Below are 22,410 nucleotides of genomic sequence, written 5' to 3' on the forward strand. Positions count from 1 at the left end.
CAAATAAACGAGATCCATCAAAACATGATCCTATTGCGTATTATAATAAATTAAAGATTTTCCGACAGTCACAGCAAAATAAATGTGTTGTTAATGTAAATATTGTTCGCCAGTGCTAACGTGAAAGTCATTGTACAACTAATCGCATGGAATCGAATCGTTGCACAATTCTCCGTCTGTCAGAAGATCTTTCTATTTAATTTATTAAACCTTGGTAACAATTCCACAAAAAATAAACAACGAAAATGAGCGTCAGTTTATAAAACTGATTTTTGCTTTCTAACTCCTGTTCAATTTCTTCTTTCTTATTCTAGGGTAAGTTAGTGTAGTTGGACAGTTCCTTGCCGCTCTTGTACATGGAGGTGATGATGGGGTCCAGGTTGTGGTATTCCTTGCCGGAGCGTGGTCGGAGTGTTGTTGTAGGCTGCCGAGCCAACCTGCGTAAACATAAAATTATGATTGGACATCGGTATTTACAAAAAAAATATGTAAACATTTTGGAATACGAGTAACATCAGCATTTTTATAAGGAGGGTTTTCGGGGAACACTATCGTCGAAGAAATATCACAAATCTTTCACGCTCATACTATCGAAACGAAATGAAATGCGAATATGTTGGCACCTACTTCACTTTTGTTCCGTACCTACTATTGACTATTAATGTAATTTTTTTTATGTATTCCTGGTATTCCTACCTCAAGTTTGGGTTATCTGAAGATGAATGCGACGACGTAAGTGAAAGTGTTTCGATATAATCTGACATGTCAGATGTTCCACTCGATGTGCTGTGTGTGTCCATAACTCCTGAAAATAATATAATATAATTAGCATGATATCGCCCAAGACTACCATCAAGTAATGGGGTTTGTTGCATACAAAAAGAAAACCTACCCGTATATCTAATAAATTCTTGCAAGAATATACACAAAACTCGTATATGGGAGTCAAACGTACCTTTAAATTGTTTCGGAGGAAGCACCGGCACTTCTGCTTCTGCCGAAGAAGATTTAGCCGGCACAATAGCTTTATGTATCTGCATTGTCATATCTCTTAGCGGATCTGATGACTTTGACTTCCTGGGCAAAGAGGAATGTATGCAGCCAGGAGCATTCCCTCTCATTCTCCTCTGCGCCATGTACTGATATCTAGAATGCCCTGACGTCAGTGGCATCTCAAATTCATTGAATTCAGGTCCATGTTTCATTGAGCAACTTGAGACTCCTGAATCATTTGAACTGGATGAGTCCCTGTTACCTCCGGACTTGCAGGGAACGCTTGAAGATCTTTTAATTTGGGCATTGTCCATATGTTTGTTCCTCAAATGAGGCACATCTTTAGAACTGCCCTCTGAGGTTTTGTTTTCAGAATCAGATGACTTGCAACAGTCATGATCACAGCAGTCTCTCTCGTTGTCGCAAGGAGATAATGTTCTTCTATTTTCAATTGCTAAGTTCCTTAAAGTTTCTAAAGAAGAAGATGTTGCGTGACTGCCGATACTACTATCGAATTCCTTAAGGTCTTCTAGTAGTCTCGCTGAGTCTACTGAACTAGATCGTTTTTGTATTGCTTCCTCATTGTTATTACTCAATGTTGTATCAAAACTCTGTGCCCTAATCGCACCACCGTTTAGCGTTGGTATACTCAAAGATTTTTCAATTTCAACTCTGTTCAGTTTCTGCAGTGGATATCTTAGGCTTTGAGACCAATTAGGATTTGGTGACATTGGGGTGTAACCTGGGTTTGGTCCTGTTGTTCGACATAAGTCTCGCTTGATATCTTTGGGAGGTTCCATTAGTAAATATTCGTCGCTTTTATTATTTTTCATAGTTTGGTGTTTTGCTGAGTGGCCACATTTTGCACAATGTTTTGGTTTAGGCGGAAGCGCGACTTCTGCAAAATCAACATTAGCACTTAACGCGTCTAATTCCTTTTGTGTCACACCAGCTTTCTTCAACAAATCTTTAGCATTTTCGTAATATTCTAATGATAACGCGAATTCAAGATTTTCATAGTTGGCGTACGGATCTTCAAATTCTTCTCCTTTTGGCCCTAAGTTTTCGTAGTTCATTAATGGTGTTTCGTAACAATCATGTACGCTATCTTTGTCGGCTATTGAACTTTGTCTATTAGTTTTACGTGACACATCAACAGTAGCATAAAGGGCCATTTCCTCTGATTTCTGTTTAGTGAGAATTTCTGTATTAACTTTATCATAAGTCTCACTTCTTTTACAATAAGGAAGACTTATTAAGTTATTTGCCCAGTTGGTGACTTTTTGACAGGGACATTCAACTGGCTGGATGTTTTCATCACATTCAACTATAACCGGTTTCTTTTTGGATCCGAATTTTAAAATGCATCCGCAATTTTTCTTTAGCACTAAATTTCCGGGCACAGAATTCTTGGTGACCTGAAAAAGATCATCAGCAAGAGCTTTCTTTATCCTTTTTGGTGTATCGTAATACTCATTTGTATGTTCCACCTGTAACAAATGATATGTAATGAGTATTACATTTTTTAAACTGATTTCAACTTCATTACTCGTATTTGGATACTCTATACTTACCTCAACATGAGTAGCTTTGGGAACGTCATAGTTTTCATAAGGTCCAACTTTTGGATTATTAACAATGGCTGTTGTAGTTCTGTCACTAGCACAGGTGCACGCTGTGACTGGCAAAGGAGCTGGTGCTTTTATTTCTTCCAGCCTCGCAGGCTTCGGTGGCCTTTGTGGAGCCCACTCTTTGTTCTGACTTGATTCTAGGCTCTTCCTTATTGCTCGTGGAGTCAAATATTCTGTGCTATTTGAAGAATTGTCAGAGCTGCTTCCTGGTACTGCTTCCATCGTCCACGCTGGATTGAATTGAGTGCCAGGTGTAAGTGCAACAGTTGAAGATCGAGTCATTGTGCCTAGCTTAGTCACACAATTGCTGCATCTTTCCAAGGTAACATGATCAGCTCCGCTCCACGGAGGCCTTGCATTTTCTTCGCATCCTTTGCAGTCATGGTCATCGGATCCTCGCCTTTCGTCCGAAGGCCAAAAGGGTGAAACTCCCCCGCAGTCCTCTCCGAAGAAATTTTCTTCATACAGACCCGTGTCTGGTAATGATTGGTCTGCGTTCATATCTGACAGTCGGGTGTCGGGACGATTCCTGTCAGCGCCTGAGAAAATAAATTTAGTCGTTAATGTTGTAATAGGAGCATCTCGTTTTACTACTTCATTTAACGCTGTTTCAAAATATTATTCGCTGGGTCATGACGAATGGAATTATGCAAATAGTGGTACGATTTTTTTTTTGTTGTCGTTTTTATTGCTATAAAGTTAAAAAAAAATAAGGTTGCTAATAATTCCCAAGTTTTTGATTTGCTAGCTTTTAGAAAATAAATGCTTTCTTGCCTCCACTTTTCCTAGACGCTGGTCCTTTCGGGTTACCATGGGCTGCAACATCAAAGCCGTCGGTTATGTCCTGAGCTTGGTCCGTGATGAGGACATGCAAGCCTTCACCTTTGCCGCAGTGAGAACCGCCTTCGAAACAAAACCGCCCCTCCACTACTCCGTAGCGTCTGGGAAATGAAAATTATGTTAAAATTAAATCTAATATCATTTATTTTGAGGCAACTAAGGCCTACAAACACGATAAGGTGCATATCTTATAAACTAACGTACATACAATAACAAAAATATTAAAAGCTAAAAATCATTTGGCGACACCGAGATAATGCTGCCAGTATCTTTGCCACTAAGCCCCAGATATAGATTTAGATATAGATTTTTAGTTTTTAATTAGGTTAAGTTTGTATTGAATTTTATTTACATTTATAAAATTTATTAAATAAAATACATAAACACAAAGTGCGTTCGCTTTTGGCGCAAATAAAACACTAATTCAAACAAAATTTCACCTTAAAAATCATTTACACCGCAACGTCGACCTAGGACCCAACTCTTTTATAATTGTTTATATTTTCCCCAGCTGTCCGATTAGATTGGATTTTCGACGGAAAATCTCGTTGTGTTCTCCACGTGTGATGACTTTGTGATGAGCTTAACTGACACGTTGGAATTAGGACCGGAAGTAGGTAAGTGGTTGAAAGATTTCTTGTTTTGGGTTAAACATTTAACCCAAAAACAGGGACCAACCTTCGAGTGAGTGATAATACACTGGAAACTAGTAAAATTATGCCACGCATGTCACAGAAAATATCAAATCTGGGGCGGAGGTTATTCCAGGTCAAATATCACAAACATGGTTTTTGTTTTTGCAAATACATATCTATGTAGGGTTTTATAGCTCCAATGATATTAACTGTGATATGAATTAACAGCTGTATATAACTGTGATTTCTAGATAAATATTTATTTACAATAACACATCTCACTATAACTTTCTTTTACAAATTGTTCGGATGGTTACCTACATATTTTTATTATGCGTGACGCACCGAAAACTCGATTAAGCAGACTTCTTTTCTTTTTCGATCCCTTTTCGTAATTATTTTCATTTCCATCGCTAGATTTCCTCTACAATCGCTGGCAGGATTTCCCATTATTTTGTTTTTTTTCTCTGCATGAACATGCTTAATTGACATGTTGCGATTTGGGCTGGTTGCGGCAAATAACGGTACAATTGATTGGTTGCAAAAATGTAGTGCAGTGTTTTTTTAGAATAAAATATGACATGCTAAAGGGACACATGTTTTATACTGGAAACTTACTAGACTAGTATACCGTAAAATGGGGTAAGTAGGGTTCGCGGGGAGAGTTGGGTTATCAATGGGGACAGAAGGTATGAAAGGGGGTGAGATGGGTTTTTAGGGCTACTGCTACAAAAATAATGTATTCCAGTTTAAAATGGAGCTATAGTAATACTCATAATAAAAAAAAACGATCCAACAATCTTCCAAATACACCTTTGTATGAAAACCCATCTCACCCCTATTACGAGGGACTACGGGGTGAGGTGGTTTTTCCTGTTTATCGTCAAAGTTATGACATGGAACTACCCAAAATAAAATAAAAACTAAAATACAAACCGGACGTTTGTATAGTAACACTTATTATATACACCATTCAGTTTGCATATGTAAAAATATAATGTTATCGAGGTTTGAATGTCAGTTTTGCTCCAACTCACCCCATTTTACGGTATTGATACTTTTTTTAGTGTCTGACAATTTTACAGTGAAATTCTTATTCTTAAATTTGGAATCTTTATAATAATTAAACTTATTGGTGAATAACAATAATTGCATCAATAAATCGCTCTGAGAATTAGAGTGAGATGATATTTGTAGGTATATGGCGATTTAAAAGTGCGTGTTGCGTAGGTACTAGAATAAAGAGTAAGTATTTTGACTTGAATATGGAAAACGCAGCTTGGAATACTTTATACTTTATGGTCAAATTCGCAATAACTATACCGTTATATGAGAGCAGCCGAGCGTACGTCGGTCGTTGTGGAGATCCCTTGGGGAGGCATTAGTCCATCGTTAAAAGCAGCTATTAAGGTAGGTTTGAATGATTATATTATTATAATGTAAAATACAAATGTTAAGCATATAGCATATTATTATAATGGGATGGACCAACGACCAAATGTACGTCGAAGAGAGAATGATGTAGGATGCGGGATCTATGGCGAGAGACTCAGAGCTAGTGTCAGCATGGGCACACATGCCTCAATTTTCCAGGCAGAAGTCTTCGCCATCAACAAAGTTGCGAAAAATAACCTGGATAGAAACCTAAGACACCAACATATCTACATCGGCTCAGACAGCCAAGCCGCTCTGCTGGCACTAGAATCCATTGAGGCAAACTCAAAACTAGTCCAGAACTGTAAAACAAACCTAAATGCATTGGCTAGCTCCAACAAAGTAACACTAAAGATGGGTACCAGGGCACTCCGACATTAACGGAAACGAAGAAGCAGACAATCTTGCTAGAAAGGGCGCAGACACACCCCTGGTCGGCCCAGAACCGTTCTGTCGAATCACAAAACTGGATGCATATTTTCTGATCAGCAACTTGGAAAATACGAGAGCAATCGATTGGTGGAAATTCGTCAAAGGACAAGAACACTCGAAAGCTCTAATCAAAGGATTCAACAGCAAAACTGCTAAGGAGGTTCTAGGGCTCAAAAGACACAAAACCTGCACGGTGACTAGAATATTATTTGGACACTGTAAGTTGAACATACACACGTTTCAAATTAGGAAGAAACAAGATGCGACATGCAGGTTCTGCCAAGAGTCAGAGGAGACTGAATGCACATTGCCTGTTCCTGTGGGCCACTAATGTCAAAAAGAAGTACCTACTTAGGGCGGCACGTATTGCAACCCTATGAGGTACTGAGCATTACGGTCCAAAGAATCTGGAATTTCCTGGATTCAACGGGCATTAGTAATTAACTTTAAAGGGCCGTCGCAATAAATCACTGTTTGGTCGACGTGGCACTCAAAGGTCGACAATATCCCCAATAATAATATAGCATATACATTATCTACCGTTACCTATTTGGTGAAACAGTAACTTAATTATTAAGTGATGTGTTGGTTCAGGTTTGTTTTCACATTCAGTTTTACAATTTGATCATACTAACTGCACGCATTATTGTGATTACTAACCACTGTTTTATGAGTACCTAAGCAGTGAGGAAGGGAATCAAGTTGACCGACAACTAAAAGCGTCCCGTGAATATACGAGAATAATAAAAGATCTTTGCGACTACAAACCCGTCCACCGTATAGTAATCTAATGGAAAATCGTGGTGGTGGTGGAGAACTTTTTACCGGACTACGGGAGACTTCAAAAATGTTTGACTATTTATTATTATTGACTATATTTAAAAAAAACCGGCCAAGTGAGAGTCGGACTCGCGCACCGAGGGTTCCGTACATTACACAATTTAAACAATGTATTTTTATGTGAAACGTGAGTGAAAGGTAAATTGCGGTTTACGATTTAAGACGTATTTAAAAAAATCTACTTACTAGATCTCGTTCAAACCAATCTTCGGTGGAAGTTTGCATGGTAATGTACATCATATATTTTTTTTAGTTTTATCATTCTCTTATTTTAGAAGTTAGAGGGCCGGGCACACATTTTACCATTTTGGAAGTGTCTCTCGCGCAAACTATTGAGTTTAGAAAAAAATGATATTAGAAACCTCAATATCATTTTTGAAGACCTATCCATAGATACCCCACACGTATGGGTTTGATGAAAAAAATTTTTTTGAGTTTCAGTTCTAAGTATGGGGAGCCCCCAAAATGTATTGTTTTTTTCTATTTTTGAGTAAAAATCTTAATGTGGTTCATAGAATACATCTACTTACCAAGTTTCAACATTACGGTTCTTATAGTTTCGGAAAAAAATGGCTGTGACATACGGACGGACAGACAGAGAGACAGACAGACAGACATGACGAATCCATAAGGGTTCCGTTTTTTGCCATTTGGCTACGGAACCTTAAAAATGGACGCATTGATGCATTCACACAATAAACAACACATATAAGATTGCATGTAAGTATTTCCCTAAATCCAAGTACCTATAAATCAGCGAGGGTTCATCGTGGACACAGTTTCCTGTAGGTTAAGTGTGTATTTTTGTAAATCTTTGCCAACCAGGTCGCGCCTAGTTTACAACCTCCTCTGGCGCATGGCGCATCGCTAATGGCCGCGCTTCCGGCGCCGCCGCCATCTTGTCGCGGCCGCCATCTTGAGCTTAATATTAATGCGATGTAGCCACAGTTTTATTGATTTAATCTTGGTCGTAAATTAGTTTACCCTAGTGCTGTGATTAAGAAAATATTTATTGCGGAAAACGCAGCATGTTGGATGAAACTTATTTAAGCATTTTACTCAAGTTAAATTAGGCGCTGGTGGCCTAGCAGTGAAGGAAAACATCGTGAGGAAACCGGACTAATCCCTACAAGGCCTAGTTTCCCCTCTGGGTTGGAAGGTGCCGTCGCTTTCGGCAAAACTAGTGCCTACGCCAATTCTTGGAATTAGTTGCCAAGCGGACCCCTGGCTCCCATGAGCCGTGGCAAAATGCCGGGACAACGCGAAGAAGATGATGACTTAAGTTAAATTAAATAAGTACCTAGATACAATTCCAAAATTTTCTCCCCTGTTTTTTTAAAAATATTTATTTCTAAACAAAAAAGCCAATTCGAACGTGCACCTGACATCAAACCGATATTTGAATAATATTGGATTCATAATCATTCGAAAGTATCAATCTACGAATACCTGTAAGTTATTTTCCTCTGGGATCTATATAATAGGAACATTACTTATTGTTTTAGCAGCAATGAAACGACGTCTGTAATCTCAAATTATTTACCGCGCAAGTACATCAAAGCTAATTTATTCGTACCACAAAATGGAAACCCAGCATTTTAAACCATCATAACTCTTTTTCTCATTTGAAAACCAAATTTACCCACAAACGCTATTGTAATGCATATGCTTGTATCACATGTCATAGAAAATAAAATTTCCATTTGAAAATGTTTATCTCGACGCATTTGCATAAAACAATTTATAATCCAAACGACCAAATGCTTTCACAGTTAGAGCGATGCATATGAGTTGAAAACCGCAAGAGTGAGGCAGATGGGGGATACAAGTTGCGGTGGGTGGGAGAGGGAGAGATGCAAAGTTGTAACCGCATAATAAAGTACGGTGGCAGAAGCTGCGAATTTTATTGGCGTAAATGTTACTTCGTGACAAATTTGGCTCTAAGTTGACTCGTATAGATTTAGTTCAGTTTGTAGTTTTTAAAATTTGTGGCGTGTAAAAATATTTGGTTTTGGTTTGAAATTCTCTTCACGTTTGAACAAGTTTTTTAAAGAGGGATAAAAATGTTTGTGGATGTTTTCACATTAAAAAGTTAGGTCTTAAAGAATATTGCCGATAAAAGTAGAACAGACAAGTTTCGTTGTCGGAGTTTTATTTTCCAACGTTGAATAAACTGTAATGAATCCTTAATGTAAATTTTTATTTAAAGAGAACCAATATCGAACAGAACGTGCAAAATAAAAAGAGTTTACGTTTTCTGTTTTAGTTAATAGAACCTAACTTACTAATAAACTAACGTATTGGTAACTATTAGCTTGCTGAATTTAATACAAAGCTTTATGTTTGCCAACCAGTGGTAATTTCTTAATGTTTATATAATTATGTGCATATAAAAATGCCTTAAGAATGAACTAACTTAACAACCCCATTGACACTTCTACCCGATTTCACCTTGCTAATCGGGTTTATATTGGTGTACTAACCTCAAATGCGCCAATTCCCAAAGACCCAGCAGACGTGGAGGAACCCCGCTAGCCAGGGCGAACCGTCTGCCCTGGAGATGCAACCTCGCCGGGCCTGCTGGGAGCTTACGAGAGCCTCCTCCAATCATCACGAGCCATTCTTTGGATGAGCCCAGCTGACTGCCCACTTTCACCTGGAAAGGGGGCAGGATAAATGATATATTACAAAGATTGTCTTGTTAATTTTTATGGATTTCATTTCATTGTTATATAATTTGAATTTTATTTAATTTAGTTTTTTTTTTTGACATTTGTATATATAACTATATTGTGTGTTATGTATTTTTAACATTAAATAATTTTTGTTTGACATTAAAGATTGATTGATTGATTGATATTTATTATACATGTAATTCAATTGTATATGGACATGGTCTGATTAAAGAATATTCATTCATTCATTCATTCATTCATTGTAGAGTACCTGAATAAATGGCTGTAAGTTGAAACTTGAGATGTTTATTTATTTATTTTAAAAAATGTTTTCTTTCTTTAAATTAAGAATGGATGTACTTGAAAAAATTGTGCATTTCTCCAAAAATAATTTGAAAGACATAGAAGAAAAACAAGCTCGTAATAAGCAATAACAAATCCGTTTTCAGGGTTCAAGAAAGTCTGTATTGCCAGATAGTACGAAATTAATGAATCCCGCATTGATATGCGGAATAATTTACTAGAGAAACCTTTCATGACTAATGCGCTAAAGGCGAAGAAAGATTAGGTTTCTCTAGTGAAAGTAATACTGATTAAATTTAGTAGTTTTATTGGTTTACTGGAGGGACGAAGTGCAGAAAGACCTCAGCGAACTCGGTGCCGTCGACTGGACAGAAACGGCTTTGGACAGAGTAGAATGGCGGTCTTTGGTGTCGCACGCCAAGATCCACTGCGGGTCGTCGTGCCACAGCAGTAAGTAAGTCTCTCTGTGGTCGCTCCCTCATGACTGAGGATCGTGGTCATCAGTGGATGTGGATGCTCCACACCTGGTTCTTGTAATCTGCCTCCATCGGTGCCTGTCCATCGCGTCTCTGACGACCGAGCAAAAGCTGGTTGAGGATGGGGCCCCTTTTACTTGATCGCTCCATCTAGTTGGAGACCGTCCCCGGCCTCGTCTGCCCTCCGTGTTTCCAACAATGATCAGCTTTTCAAGGCTTCCATCTCCCCTCCTCATTATGTGGCCGAAGTAGAACAATATGCTAGCTATATATATAATATAGGTTTTCGAGTGCCTCGTAGAACAGAACGTGGTTGTCGGAGCAAAATGCTGTTCAGTGTTGGGACATGTCGCACTAAATATTCACAGCAATCATATATTAAACGCGCATGCAGGTTGTATAATGAAAAGTGTATGAACGCGGATATATTTGGCAGTTCGTTATGGTTATTTAAGAAGAAAGTTTATTCTCTATTAAATTAGTATTAAAGCTAGGTTAAGTTATCTCATTATTTGTTAATTTCACTGTTGTCTCAGATAGCATTTCATAGTATTAAGTTTTATTAATAATTTACATACAGGAAACTATAGGTCTACATTGTAATAAATTCTAGCTGTCAGCTTATTCACCTACATGTTTTATAAGACTGTTTGTTTCTAAATAAATTAAAAAAAAAAAAAAAATATGCGCTGCTGGTAGACTGTGGATAGGCGAGTTTGGACACGAAGCTGTGAAAGGAAAGTAAGTACTGGTTTATACTGAATTTGAATAGTTACCTGCCAAGCAATAAGTCGTTCCCTGGTCTCAAACGCCAACACCACGATGACGTCCTGGCAGATAATGGCGATGGTGTTAGACTCCTTGTCGAGAGTGAAGCCCGACTCAAAGCCCAGGAACTGCTGCAGCGACAGCGAAGCCTTTGTTTGGCCTTTCTTGAATCGATCTTTTGGGTCGCGGTATAGTTGCAGGTGGAGACAGTCTGAAACAAAAAAACGTGAAATTAGGGACGTTTTCAAGAGGATTAACCCTTTTAGCGTACAAAATGGCAAAAATTACCATAGTATAAGACCATATTTTTGTATTTTTTTTATTAAAACGATTTTTTGGACTATGAAGTGGCAATCAGGTTTGAACTGTAGATTTTTAAGTCTGGCCCGTTAAAGAGTTATGGTAGCTTTTCAGAAATATGAAAAATTTCGTAATTGCGAATTTATGATCCTAGAAACGTAATAATCCCAAATGTTATCGTTATCGAGAACTTTACCAACTAGACAGAAACTGACACATGTGCACATTTAGTACAGTATATAAAATTATTGTAATAAATTGGTTTGACGTGTTCAAAACTATAAAATAATTAACAACGTCTTTTCATAAGTATTAAATATATTAATTACAGGTCACTCACGTATTTTAAGTCTGCGCTGGTCCTACACCGTCAACGCAAGCTCCCGATGATACTACTCGATACGGAGTGAAACATATCGAGCGTTTTTGGACTTAAAATACGTAAGTAAGCCGTTATTAATATATTTAATATGTCTATGTCTCACGGAAGTTTAAAGATAAAGATAAAAGATATTTATTCGTGACGATCACAACACAAGTACGAACATGTACAGACAACAACAGCAAGAAAAGAAGAAATCATCAAGTGTGCATCACGAAATGGACCCAACTCAACACATCAGTTTGTTATTAAAACGTCTTTTCAACTCGGTATTTCTTCCAAAATAAAACTTTGACCTTTTTGAGCACAATTGGCAGTGCTTGAAAGCAGGATTTATAAATTGTCGTGATGCATTATTAATTATTCTTTATATGGACCGTATTCGATCTTTGAATCAGAATTGTATAAGTTTGTCTAAATTAAAAAACCGGCCAAGTGCGAGTCGGACTCGCGCACTGAGGGTTCCGTACTTTTTAGTATTTGTTGTTATAGCGGCAACAGAAATACATCATCTGTGAAAATTTCAACTGTCTAGCTATCACGGTTCATGAGATGCCTGGTGACAGACAGACAGACGGACAGCGGAGTCTTAGTAATAGGGTCCTGTTTTTACCCTTTGGGTACGGAACCCTAAAAAGTATGACCTTTTAAGCAAGGCATGGCTGAATTTGTATAACAGTTACTTAAATCCCCCATCCGTTAACATAAAAAATGCGTCCACACAAGATTCGGGCAACCTGTTCCAATTTTGTTTTATTCAACGCCTCCCACTCACCCACCACCCAAAAAGCCAAATCTATACAAGAAATCCCAACAACTTACGTCGTTTAATCATTGCAGTTACTCGAATCACGCAAAAAGCGTAAAGAGCGTATGATAAAAGGTTGTTTCATGTTGTTAAGTCGTTTTCGAATTGGGGAATAAAGACGCTTGACCTCTGAAATATCGCCGATGTGGACGTGTGCAATGAAGGAAACCCAATTACTGTGGCTCTATTTGATTCGATTAGCTGGACAGGAAAACGAGGCGCCAATCGTGGCGGGAAACGATATGAAGAAATTTTCACGATTGTGATTAGAAACATCAGATACACGCTGTATAATGGAACACCTAAAATTGTATACACCGTGTAAGTGTATAGGGTAATTAAATTGCTTGTTAGGGCATTGTCAGACTCATATAACAGAAAATATGGATCCCTATTCAGATTTAACAATTTTAATAGAATATGTAGAATAGAAGATGTTTTAATGTTTTAAATATAATATGTAATATGTATGTATGTATATGTATGGATATTCAAAAAAACCGGCCAAGTGCGAGTCGGACTCGCGCACCGAGGGTTCCGTAATTTTTAGTATTTGTTGTTATAGCGGCAACAGAAATACATCATCTGTGAAAATTACAACTGTCTAGCTATCACGGTTCATGAGATACAGCCTGATGACAGACATACAGACGGACAGACGGACAGACGGACAGACGGACAGACGGACAGACAGACAGACGGACAGACGGACAGACGGACAGACGGACAGACGGACAGACGGACAGACGGACAGACGGATAGACGGACAGACGGACAGACTGACAGACGGACAGACGGACAGCGGAGTCTTAATATTATCCCCCTTTTACCCTTTGGGTACGCAACTGGTCTTCCGTGGAAACCCTTCCTTGAGAACGCACCTACACGCTTAAGTACAAATATACAAAAAGTAAATTTAATAAGCCTACATTATCCAATTTAGTTTTTAACTACGATAACAGTAATTGTGATGATTTACGGTTAGTACAACAATACAAAAGGTAATCACGGTCCATATCCCGGTCATTAAAAGTCTAGCTAAATTACCATACCTAAATAGTAATTAATGTATCACAAGGTGTAATAAATTATATGGGTGGCGTTCATTCAAGCAGGAATGGCACAGGAGTAAACACTGTAATACACCATTTTTATAATTTTTGTAAATTTAAAATGTTTTTTTTATACGGTTTTAATCTTATTTTGATACGACCGCGATTGATGCATGCGAATTGAAGTTTAGTGTAAGTCGTGCGTGAGATGCGCGCCAATCATCAAGACGATAGTCAAAGTCGTATCAAAACCAGTTCAAAACTTTTCCAAATTGTTAAATTAGAATCGCCACCCAGGTGCGTATTAGAATTATTTATTTACTTCAAAATGTTCCAGCATTTACTTATACTCAAATTTTCATGTTTGCTTTCACTCATAAAATGAAGTCCTAACCCTTTTTACCTAAATTACATCCAAAAGCCAAAGCTTGAATAACTAAAACCGAATCAGAGTTCGGAGTCGCACTAATGGAACTATTTTCAGCTGAAATCAAAAAGCTTTGGCCTCGGGCATTTGAACGAAGTTAGGGTTCGATTGGCAAACTAATGCCTACACCATTGTTCAGTTCAAGAAGGTGGTATGTGTAGTTGGTACTTCAAAACATACAGGTTGATATTAGGAAGGTATTCACAAATCTGTTTTTTTTTACCAAATAATCGATGGTACCCAAAGTGTAAAAACGGGACCCTATTACTGAGACCTCGCTGTCCGTCCGTCTGTCCGTCTGTCACCAGGATGTATCTCATGAACCGTGATAGCTAGACAGTTGAAATTTTGACAGATGATGTATTTCTGTTGACGCTATAATAACAAATACTAAAAATAGAATAAAATAAATATTTAACTAAATATCCCATACAACAAACGTGATTTTTTGCCGTTTTTTTGCGTAACGGCACGGAACCCTTCGTGCGCGAGTCCGACTCGCACTTGGCCGGTTTTTTTAACTTAGACCATTATAATTACGTACCTATCTAATATTGAAAATTATTGAGCCAAAATGTGTGCACCAACGAACATGTGCAAACGCCTTTTGTGCACCAACGAACTGGCCCACTTCATAGTGCCCGTAAGGCCAAAATTCCAAAATATTACTTCGCGAAGTATCTTCAATTTTTTAGCATTTATTTATCATAAATAAATCATAATATATACAACGTCAAGCCTTGCGGTTGCATCAGCAACTTTTTTAAAATAAATATTAAATAAAAATACCTACGTGTATTTAAAATACATAATCTTGTCATACATACTGCATGACCAGCGAAATAACGTCGCAGGGGGTAATAAAGTATTTTTTATTTGTATTGTTTTTAATATATATATTTAAAATATATATCCAAGATGACATACATTGACATACGCCAAACGAAACGGAAAAAATAATCGGGATGACAGGCACAGATTATTAACTAGTTATGATGACAGGTGCTGCATCAAGTCACGTGAGCATTAAATATTTCCTACATTAAGAATTAAGTTGACAATAAATAAATAAATAATCTTATTTTATTGATTGGTGTTTTAACTACCTACTATTTACGATTTATTTTTAATGTCTGTACAAGTCATTTTGCTTCTTGTAACAAATCTGTTCCACTCTGTAGTTCAAACTACATGCATAAGTGCGGATTAGTTGGACGAACTAAACGTGGGGTTAATGAGCTGGCTTTTAATTGGAACTAGTTTTAGTAGTTTAAGTGGTTTAGTTGAAAAGCATAGTGGTAAGAGTCTGTATGCTTTGAGTGAGTAGGTTTTTGAGTAAGTAGTTATATGTATTTAAATGTTATTAATATATGTTACAACAGTAAAATGCAACTGAATAATTATATTTTCATGTTCACTCGATGCAGCGTCTTAATCTTATCATACTGATCTTTTTCCAACAGGCATCTTTAGCTACTAAAAGAAGCCTGCAGTCAGGCTAAGAAGATTAGTTTTGAAGTGACTTTCTAAACGATTACAGCAGGCGGTATTAGTTTTTAAATTAATTAGATACTAAGTGAACATTATTATTCACAACGACCGGACTTAATCGCGTAAAATAAGTTTTAAATTTACCTCCGACGTTTCGAGGACGGCGTTGTCCCCGCGGTCTCGCAGAAGACTGGCTAAAGTTGACATCAACATCTTCTAGGCGCGCGAGTTTTTCTAACTCCGCACTTGGTCTTGTTTATCTCGCTACTCTCGGGATTCTATTATAGAATCCTTCGCTTCGTTTAGGGTTCAATTGTACCCCCTTGCCGTAAATATGTCATTTTTCTCCCTTGTGACACAATCTACTATTACGCGATTAAGTCCCGTCGTTGTGAATAATAATGAGTAAAAATCGTGAATGTTTAAAGGGGCCCACAGACTATCAGTTCGCCGGACGATATCGGCCTGTCATTTGTTCGGAACTGTCAAATTTTTGTTCTACGTGACAGGCCGATATCGTCCGGCGGACTGATAGTCAGTGGGCCCTTTAAATCTTCATGACGTTATGTATAGAGTAATCGAAGATTTTAAAAAACTGACGTCTTAGAATGTGCTATTATTAATTTATCATAGTTAAATGACTAAATATTTGTAAATCTTATTGCAACGACATACAGTCTTCAAATCGTCATTAGGTAAGTGTATTTCTATTTGTAAATATTTATATAGTACTAGAAGTGAGACGACGTAGCCAGGAACACATTTCTATTTAACCTACATCCTAGCTCTTTCACTGAGTAATTTTGCGACATTCGTAAAGGTCTTTTCACATGAGTTGACTACCGCGCAATTTGACGCAGTTATGTGCCGTCTGAAAGCACCTTTAGCTCGCTGGAGTATTACTCGATTAATTTTAAAGTCACGAATGTGGTTGGCTTTGATATTTCTTTGGATATCTTTCAATTCGAAAATGTAGTATGGTTTTGGTTATAATAACGAGTGTATTGATTTTATTGCTGTAGGCAAAGATAGATATAACTCGGTAATAGATGGATACAGTCTAAGGAAAAAACGTGCCTCGAAAATGACGAAAATTTGATTTTCGATCAGATGGCGCCACTAGTTTTGGCCTACACTCGTATAGAGGGCGTTGACTGTTTCGTTTGTTATTTATAATTTTAACGCATACCAGTGAAAGAACATGGGTCAAAATCATATAAAAATAATTAATGCAAATAAAAAAATCATTTATCCATATTTAAATACATTTTAACGTATTTTTATAAATCTTCATTTTTAGTTTTAAAGTATGTCGACAGATGGCAGTGAATTTACTATGACAGTACCGCTCTAGTATAAGTTACTCTATGCTGTAGGTATATTCGCTTAGTAAATTATAATTTATTATTTTATACTGTCTGCAGGCAAAACTATTTTTTCTTATTTTTTAATTAGCAGTATCTATCTAGTATACAATATGTATCAATAAACATACCATTTTCTATTTTCGCTGACAAATATCTAGGCCTCACAAGGCAAAAAATGTTATTATAGAACAAGAAAATGTATTTTTCTTTCTGGTGAATTCAAGAAAATTATTTAATTGTTTTTTAATAAAATTAATCAGTTATTTCGTGAAAACGGGTGCATAACTATAGGTATTATAATTGACATGATTTTACTTAGCTTCATTGCAGTGCATGATTTAATTTTTACAGGTTATTCCTTTGTGCAGTGTGATTTCAAGGTAAGCCCTATAATCCAAGAAGCACAAACAAAATTCTTAAACAACATCTATTACTCGACAATCCCCATTCATTCCAACCCATCTATATTCACCACACATTAATCTATTTACTAATCCACCCGAATAATTATCCCAAATCCCTCCCTAATCTGAAGACAAAACTTGTTTCTATTAGACCTTTTTCCTTTGAGACCTCAACCCGATGAGTTGACTCCAACTTTGAGAATACATTAGCCGAGCGGTGACAAATTCGAGGCGTGTTTTGTTAATTCCAACCAGCGACACAACGCTGGTTGTGTTGTTCATTAACTCTTTAACAAAGGCGTATGGCTCAGTTACGCTTGTTTTAGCGTCAGTGTGTGTTGAACGGCAGTTTGCGCCGCTAAGCCTTTGATATCGAGGTAAAGGTTCAGTTGCTTTGATACAAAACTCCTCGAAGGCCCGTAATTGTGGATCGCGACAAATTAAAGAGAAGGAATGTTTTATTGCTTTTTTGTCAGCGAAACAAAGGCTGATTAATAGTGGTTTCGCATAAAGTTTTTGATACGCGGTTTTGTGAAACTTTAGATTTTACAACACCATAAATAATGGTCTAGGATTTCGGTGCAAAAATGTAACTATAACTTATAGGTAGGTTGTACTACTTTTGTGCTGAGGTTCCTTTTAAGAAAGAAAGAAAGAAAGAAAGAAAGAAAGAAAGAAAGAAAGAAAGAAAGAAAGAAAGAAAATACATTTATTTGACGCCACAACATAGTACATAAAAAAGAAAAGCATGCAGACAAAAAAACATTTGGACGCCAAAAAGGATCCCCACTCAGCATAGTGCCGCGGCAAACCGTGGCGCTGGTTTTCTGTGGGGACCTGGCTTAATCTAAAAATAATGGCGACACGTACGCCAACGACACACAAATAAAATTTACATTTACATAAAAATACAAACATTGTTAAACGATGTTATTCAACATTTTTGTAGGTATTTAAACGTGTTCAAAGAGGTATTAACTGGCGCATATTTTATATGCGAATTTTTTACATTTCAGTACAAAATTCGCGTCAGCTCTTATTATTATTTTATTTTTTATTTAGGCAACAAACAGTCATATACAAAAATAAAATAATAAGCAACGTGTTAATAGACCTTGAGTGCCCGACCTTAATAAAATAATTTCTAATCTAAAGTAAGTGTAGGAGCAGTAAGCGGAAAACAAAGTTATCATTAAGTAACAAAGTTATCAGTAACTTGAGTGCATCTATATTCATTCATCCATGTACCTATATGTATGCACGGGCAGGTTGCTTACTCGTACATACATCTACACTGGGTACACAAATAATGTTATAAATGAAATAAAACTATGAAAACGGATTATATCGCGTATATTGAATTTATAATACATCCCGACGTTTCGAACCCTTTACAGCGTTCGTGGTCAACGGGTGGTGACGGGTGTCACCCGTTGACCACGAACGCTGTAAAGGGTTCGAAACGTCGGGATGTATTATAAATTCAATATACGCGATATAATCCGTTTTCATAGTTTTATTTCATGAGTAGCTATCGCGGTAACCGAAGACAATATAATGTTATAAATGATTTATACATAAGTTTATACCTACAAAATGTCAAATTATACTATTTTATACTCTTATGTATGAATTACCCTATACCTTCAAACTTCAACATAACTCCTTTCCTAAACAAACAATATATCAACTTAATGACTGTAATGAAGAACACTAAAGTGCAGTAAGTAGGTACAGTCGAAGGCAAAAATATCGATCCAGACAAATGGCTCAAAAATATGTGAACACGACTTTATTGTCTAAGGTGTAAGAGCGTACACGTATTTTTGAAACTTTGGGAATGTATATTTATTTCAGCGGGTCAGCGGGTGTCACCATGATGGACAAGATAAAAAACGTTTATATCCGGGGTAGTTTCAAAGTAGCGCCAATAACAGAAAAGCTGACGGAAAAACGTCTGAGGTGGTACGGTCATGTACAGAGGCGTCCAGTACACTACATGGTTAAGGTAGCGCTCGATATTCCAACGACGAAGCGAGGAAGTGGAAGACCACCTACCACCTGGCTGTCGTCGGTTCAGCGAGACCTGAAAGAGCTTAATATAGACGCAGACATTGCACTCAATCGTGCAGAATGGAGGAAAAGAACAGGGAAGGCCGACCCCAAGTAAATGGGAACAAGGCCTAGCAGGATGATGATGGGAATGTATATATATTTATGCCCTTGGCTGTACTAGCTGGAATTAGTCCGTACTCATATAAAAAGTTTACCTTTATACGCGATAACTGAAGCGATTAATGTCAATATCATCTACGTACATTAAAGAGTATTAGAACACACTATTACATTATACCCATACTCATACTCATAATCATACTCATACTCATACTCATACTCATACTCATACTCATACTCATACTCATACTCAAACTCATACTCATACTCATACTCATACTCATACTCATACTCATACTCATTTGTTAATACTATTATTACATATTACACGTCAAAAATGTAATTACAATAAGATATGTTGGCTTGAAGAGGATAATAAATAATTAAAATATAAATTACATCACTCCACATAATTATTAGCCACAATTTAATTTAACACCTCTCTGAAATCAAACCGGATAAACACCCATAATTTATTTATTTAAATATTTGACGAGCTCTGTTTGCCTTATTGTGTAAAATTTGAACAAGTCCGTACATTTGCATAGCAAATTAAATAATAAATGCGACCCATCCCCGCTGTGTGCCGGGCCGTGATGATACGGCTTTTTATTTTATTCGGCTTGAGACGCCTTTTCTGCGGAATGGGTAATCAGGATGATAAGATCGTAACGTATTATTGAAATATTCTGTTTCATTTGGAAATAGGATAAGAGATGTCGCTAAATGTACGCTAGACTATTGTTTAGGTTGTTATTTCCTGTGTTTTTAAGAATTCAAGAAGTACAGATAATCCTCGTTTTTACTCTATTATATATTAAGTATATTCTAAGAACAAATTAAATTACTTTCTATTTAAAAAAAATGTGTTTTTTCAAGTAGACACACTACTATTTAAACCAAAATAATGTCATATACGAAGGAAACAATGACCAAAGTGTCCAGAGCTGAAATCGAACCAGCGTCCCCAGTTTACCGGACAGGAGCCTAAACCACTCGGCTATCCGGTCACGGTGGCATGGGATGGGATGGTGGAGGCTTTGGTAATTTTTAGGGTTCCGTACCCAAAGGGTAAAAACGGGACCCTATTACTAAGACTCCGCTGTCCGTCTGTCTGTCACCAGACCTATCTCATGAACCGTGATAGCTAGACAGTTGAAATTTTCACAGATGATGTATTTCTGTTGCCGCTACGACAACAAATACTAAAAAGTACGGAACCCTCGGTGGGCGAGTCCGACTCGCACTTGTCCGGTTTTTTTTCCGTCGTATAAGACATTTATTTCGATTTATATTTAGTATAGGTATGTAAATAGTATATTTGATATTATTTATCCTCTCACATCTTTTAAAGTACATATCATCACACAGCAATGTTTACCAAGGGGCATCTTGCTTACTGTTGTTACAGTGGAATGTGTTTATAGTTTAGTAGATATTGCCAATATTGCCATTTTCAAAGTTACACCGCTTTTGGAGCAACCCCAATTTACCTACCTTATTTTGATTTCTGCTATTCTGCTTGAAAGATAAAAGAAAACGGCCAAGTGCGAGTCGGACTCGCCCACCGAGGGTTCCGTACTTTTTAGTATTTGTCGTTATAGCGGCAACAGAAATACATCATCTGTCAAATTTCAACTGTCTAGCTATCACGATTCATGAGCTACAGCCTGGTGACAGACAGACGGACAGCGGAGTCTTAGTAATAGGGTCCCGTTTTTACCCTTTGGGTACGGAACCCTAAAAATTAAGTCTTGTAAATAGGTAATCTTTAATGAACATTCAGATAAACCCTTTTTATGTGCAAATAAATGATTATGATTATGATTATGATGATAAGTTCTAATTTGCGCTACGATTCAAAACACGTACTATCCCTATACCATTGATCGTTCACAGCTCACACTCTAAAAAAGAAGGCAATAGACCCGTTTCAGTGACCGAATGAAAGCCAAAGCCGAACGAATGGATTGAATGGCAACAATAGCTTTCGACAACGGATAGATGAGAGGCTGGCGTTTGAGATAGGGTGTTAGGAAATGCGGGGTTTTGAGTCAGTTCATTCGTATATGTAGAAATCATTCTGATTCAGTGGTTCATTAGTCTAAAGATGATGTTTCAATAATGGCAGAAAGCATGAAATTTTGTAAGTAACTGGGTTATGTTATTTAAAGTTGTACTTTTTTGGTATTTCGATCCTAATGGAAGAAAAAACTGTCCCGATGTTTCAATTCTATTGCCGTCATAGAAATTCGTTTGAGTAAAAATAGCTAAATAAAAATAAAAGTGTAGTGTACGACTTTAAATAAAATAGCCTAATTAAATATGTGCTCGGACACCAGATCTTCAATCTCCTGGTTCTTGCGAAGTCTCCAGGTTCCATCCTCTCGACGTGTGGGTCCCAATATCTTGCGGTAGATCTTCCGCTCGGCTACCAGCAGCGCGCGCTCCTCTTTTTGCGTTAGACCGTCTGGACGCCCTAGGTACCGCTGGAGATACGAAGTGCAGAAAGACCTCAGCGAACTCGGCGCCGTCGACTGGACAGAAACGGCTTTGGACAGAGTAGCATGGCGGTCTTTGGTGTCGGAGGCCAAGATCCACTTCGGGTCGTCGCGCCACAGCAGTAAGTAAGTAAGTAATTAAATATGTGGCTTATGCTTATAAAACAGTGTTTCTTGTTAAACCATGTGCCAGTTGTGTTTTTAAGATGTTAGATGATAGTGGGTAAGTACTTAGGTATTCATTTAACATGGTCTATCTACCTAAAGGGATAGGTTCGATTTAATATTAGATAGTAATAATATTAATTTATATATTTATTGTATCTTACGAGTATCAAAGATAGATGTAACTCCGTAATAGATGGATACAGTCTAAGGAAAAAACGTGCCTCGAAAATCACGAAAATTTGACTCTCGATCAGATGGCGCCACTAGTTTTGGCCTACACTCGTATAGAGGGCGTTGACTGTTTCGTT

At 37.3% G+C, this 22,410-nt stretch overlaps 1 protein-coding gene across 1 annotated transcript in view; it reads right to left on the bottom strand.

The window, feature by feature from the left end:
• Window positions 1-275: 275 nt before the first annotated feature.
• The window catches only part of LOC134746521 (uncharacterized), a 699,755-nt gene continuing 677,620 nt past the window's right edge, over window positions 276-22,410 (bottom strand). The window contains exons 4-10 of the mRNA XM_063680935.1: window positions 11,036-11,238; window positions 9,289-9,461; window positions 3,405-3,565; window positions 2,568-3,163; window positions 956-2,483; window positions 697-805; window positions 276-437 (exon numbers count right to left, since the gene is read on the bottom strand). Of these exons, the coding sequence (XP_063537005.1) occupies window positions 311-437; window positions 697-805; window positions 956-2,483; window positions 2,568-3,163; window positions 3,405-3,565; window positions 9,289-9,461; window positions 11,036-11,238 (2,897 nt within the window). The 3' untranslated portion in view covers window positions 276-310. The remainder of the gene's footprint in view (window positions 438-696; window positions 806-955; window positions 2,484-2,567; window positions 3,164-3,404; window positions 3,566-9,288; window positions 9,462-11,035; window positions 11,239-22,410) is intronic.

The sequence above is a fragment of the Cydia strobilella genome, chromosome 13, assembly GCF_947568885.1.
Source record: "Cydia strobilella chromosome 13, ilCydStro3.1, whole genome shotgun sequence".
In the NCBI taxonomy this organism is placed as follows: Eukaryota; Metazoa; Arthropoda; class Insecta; order Lepidoptera; family Tortricidae; genus Cydia; species Cydia strobilella.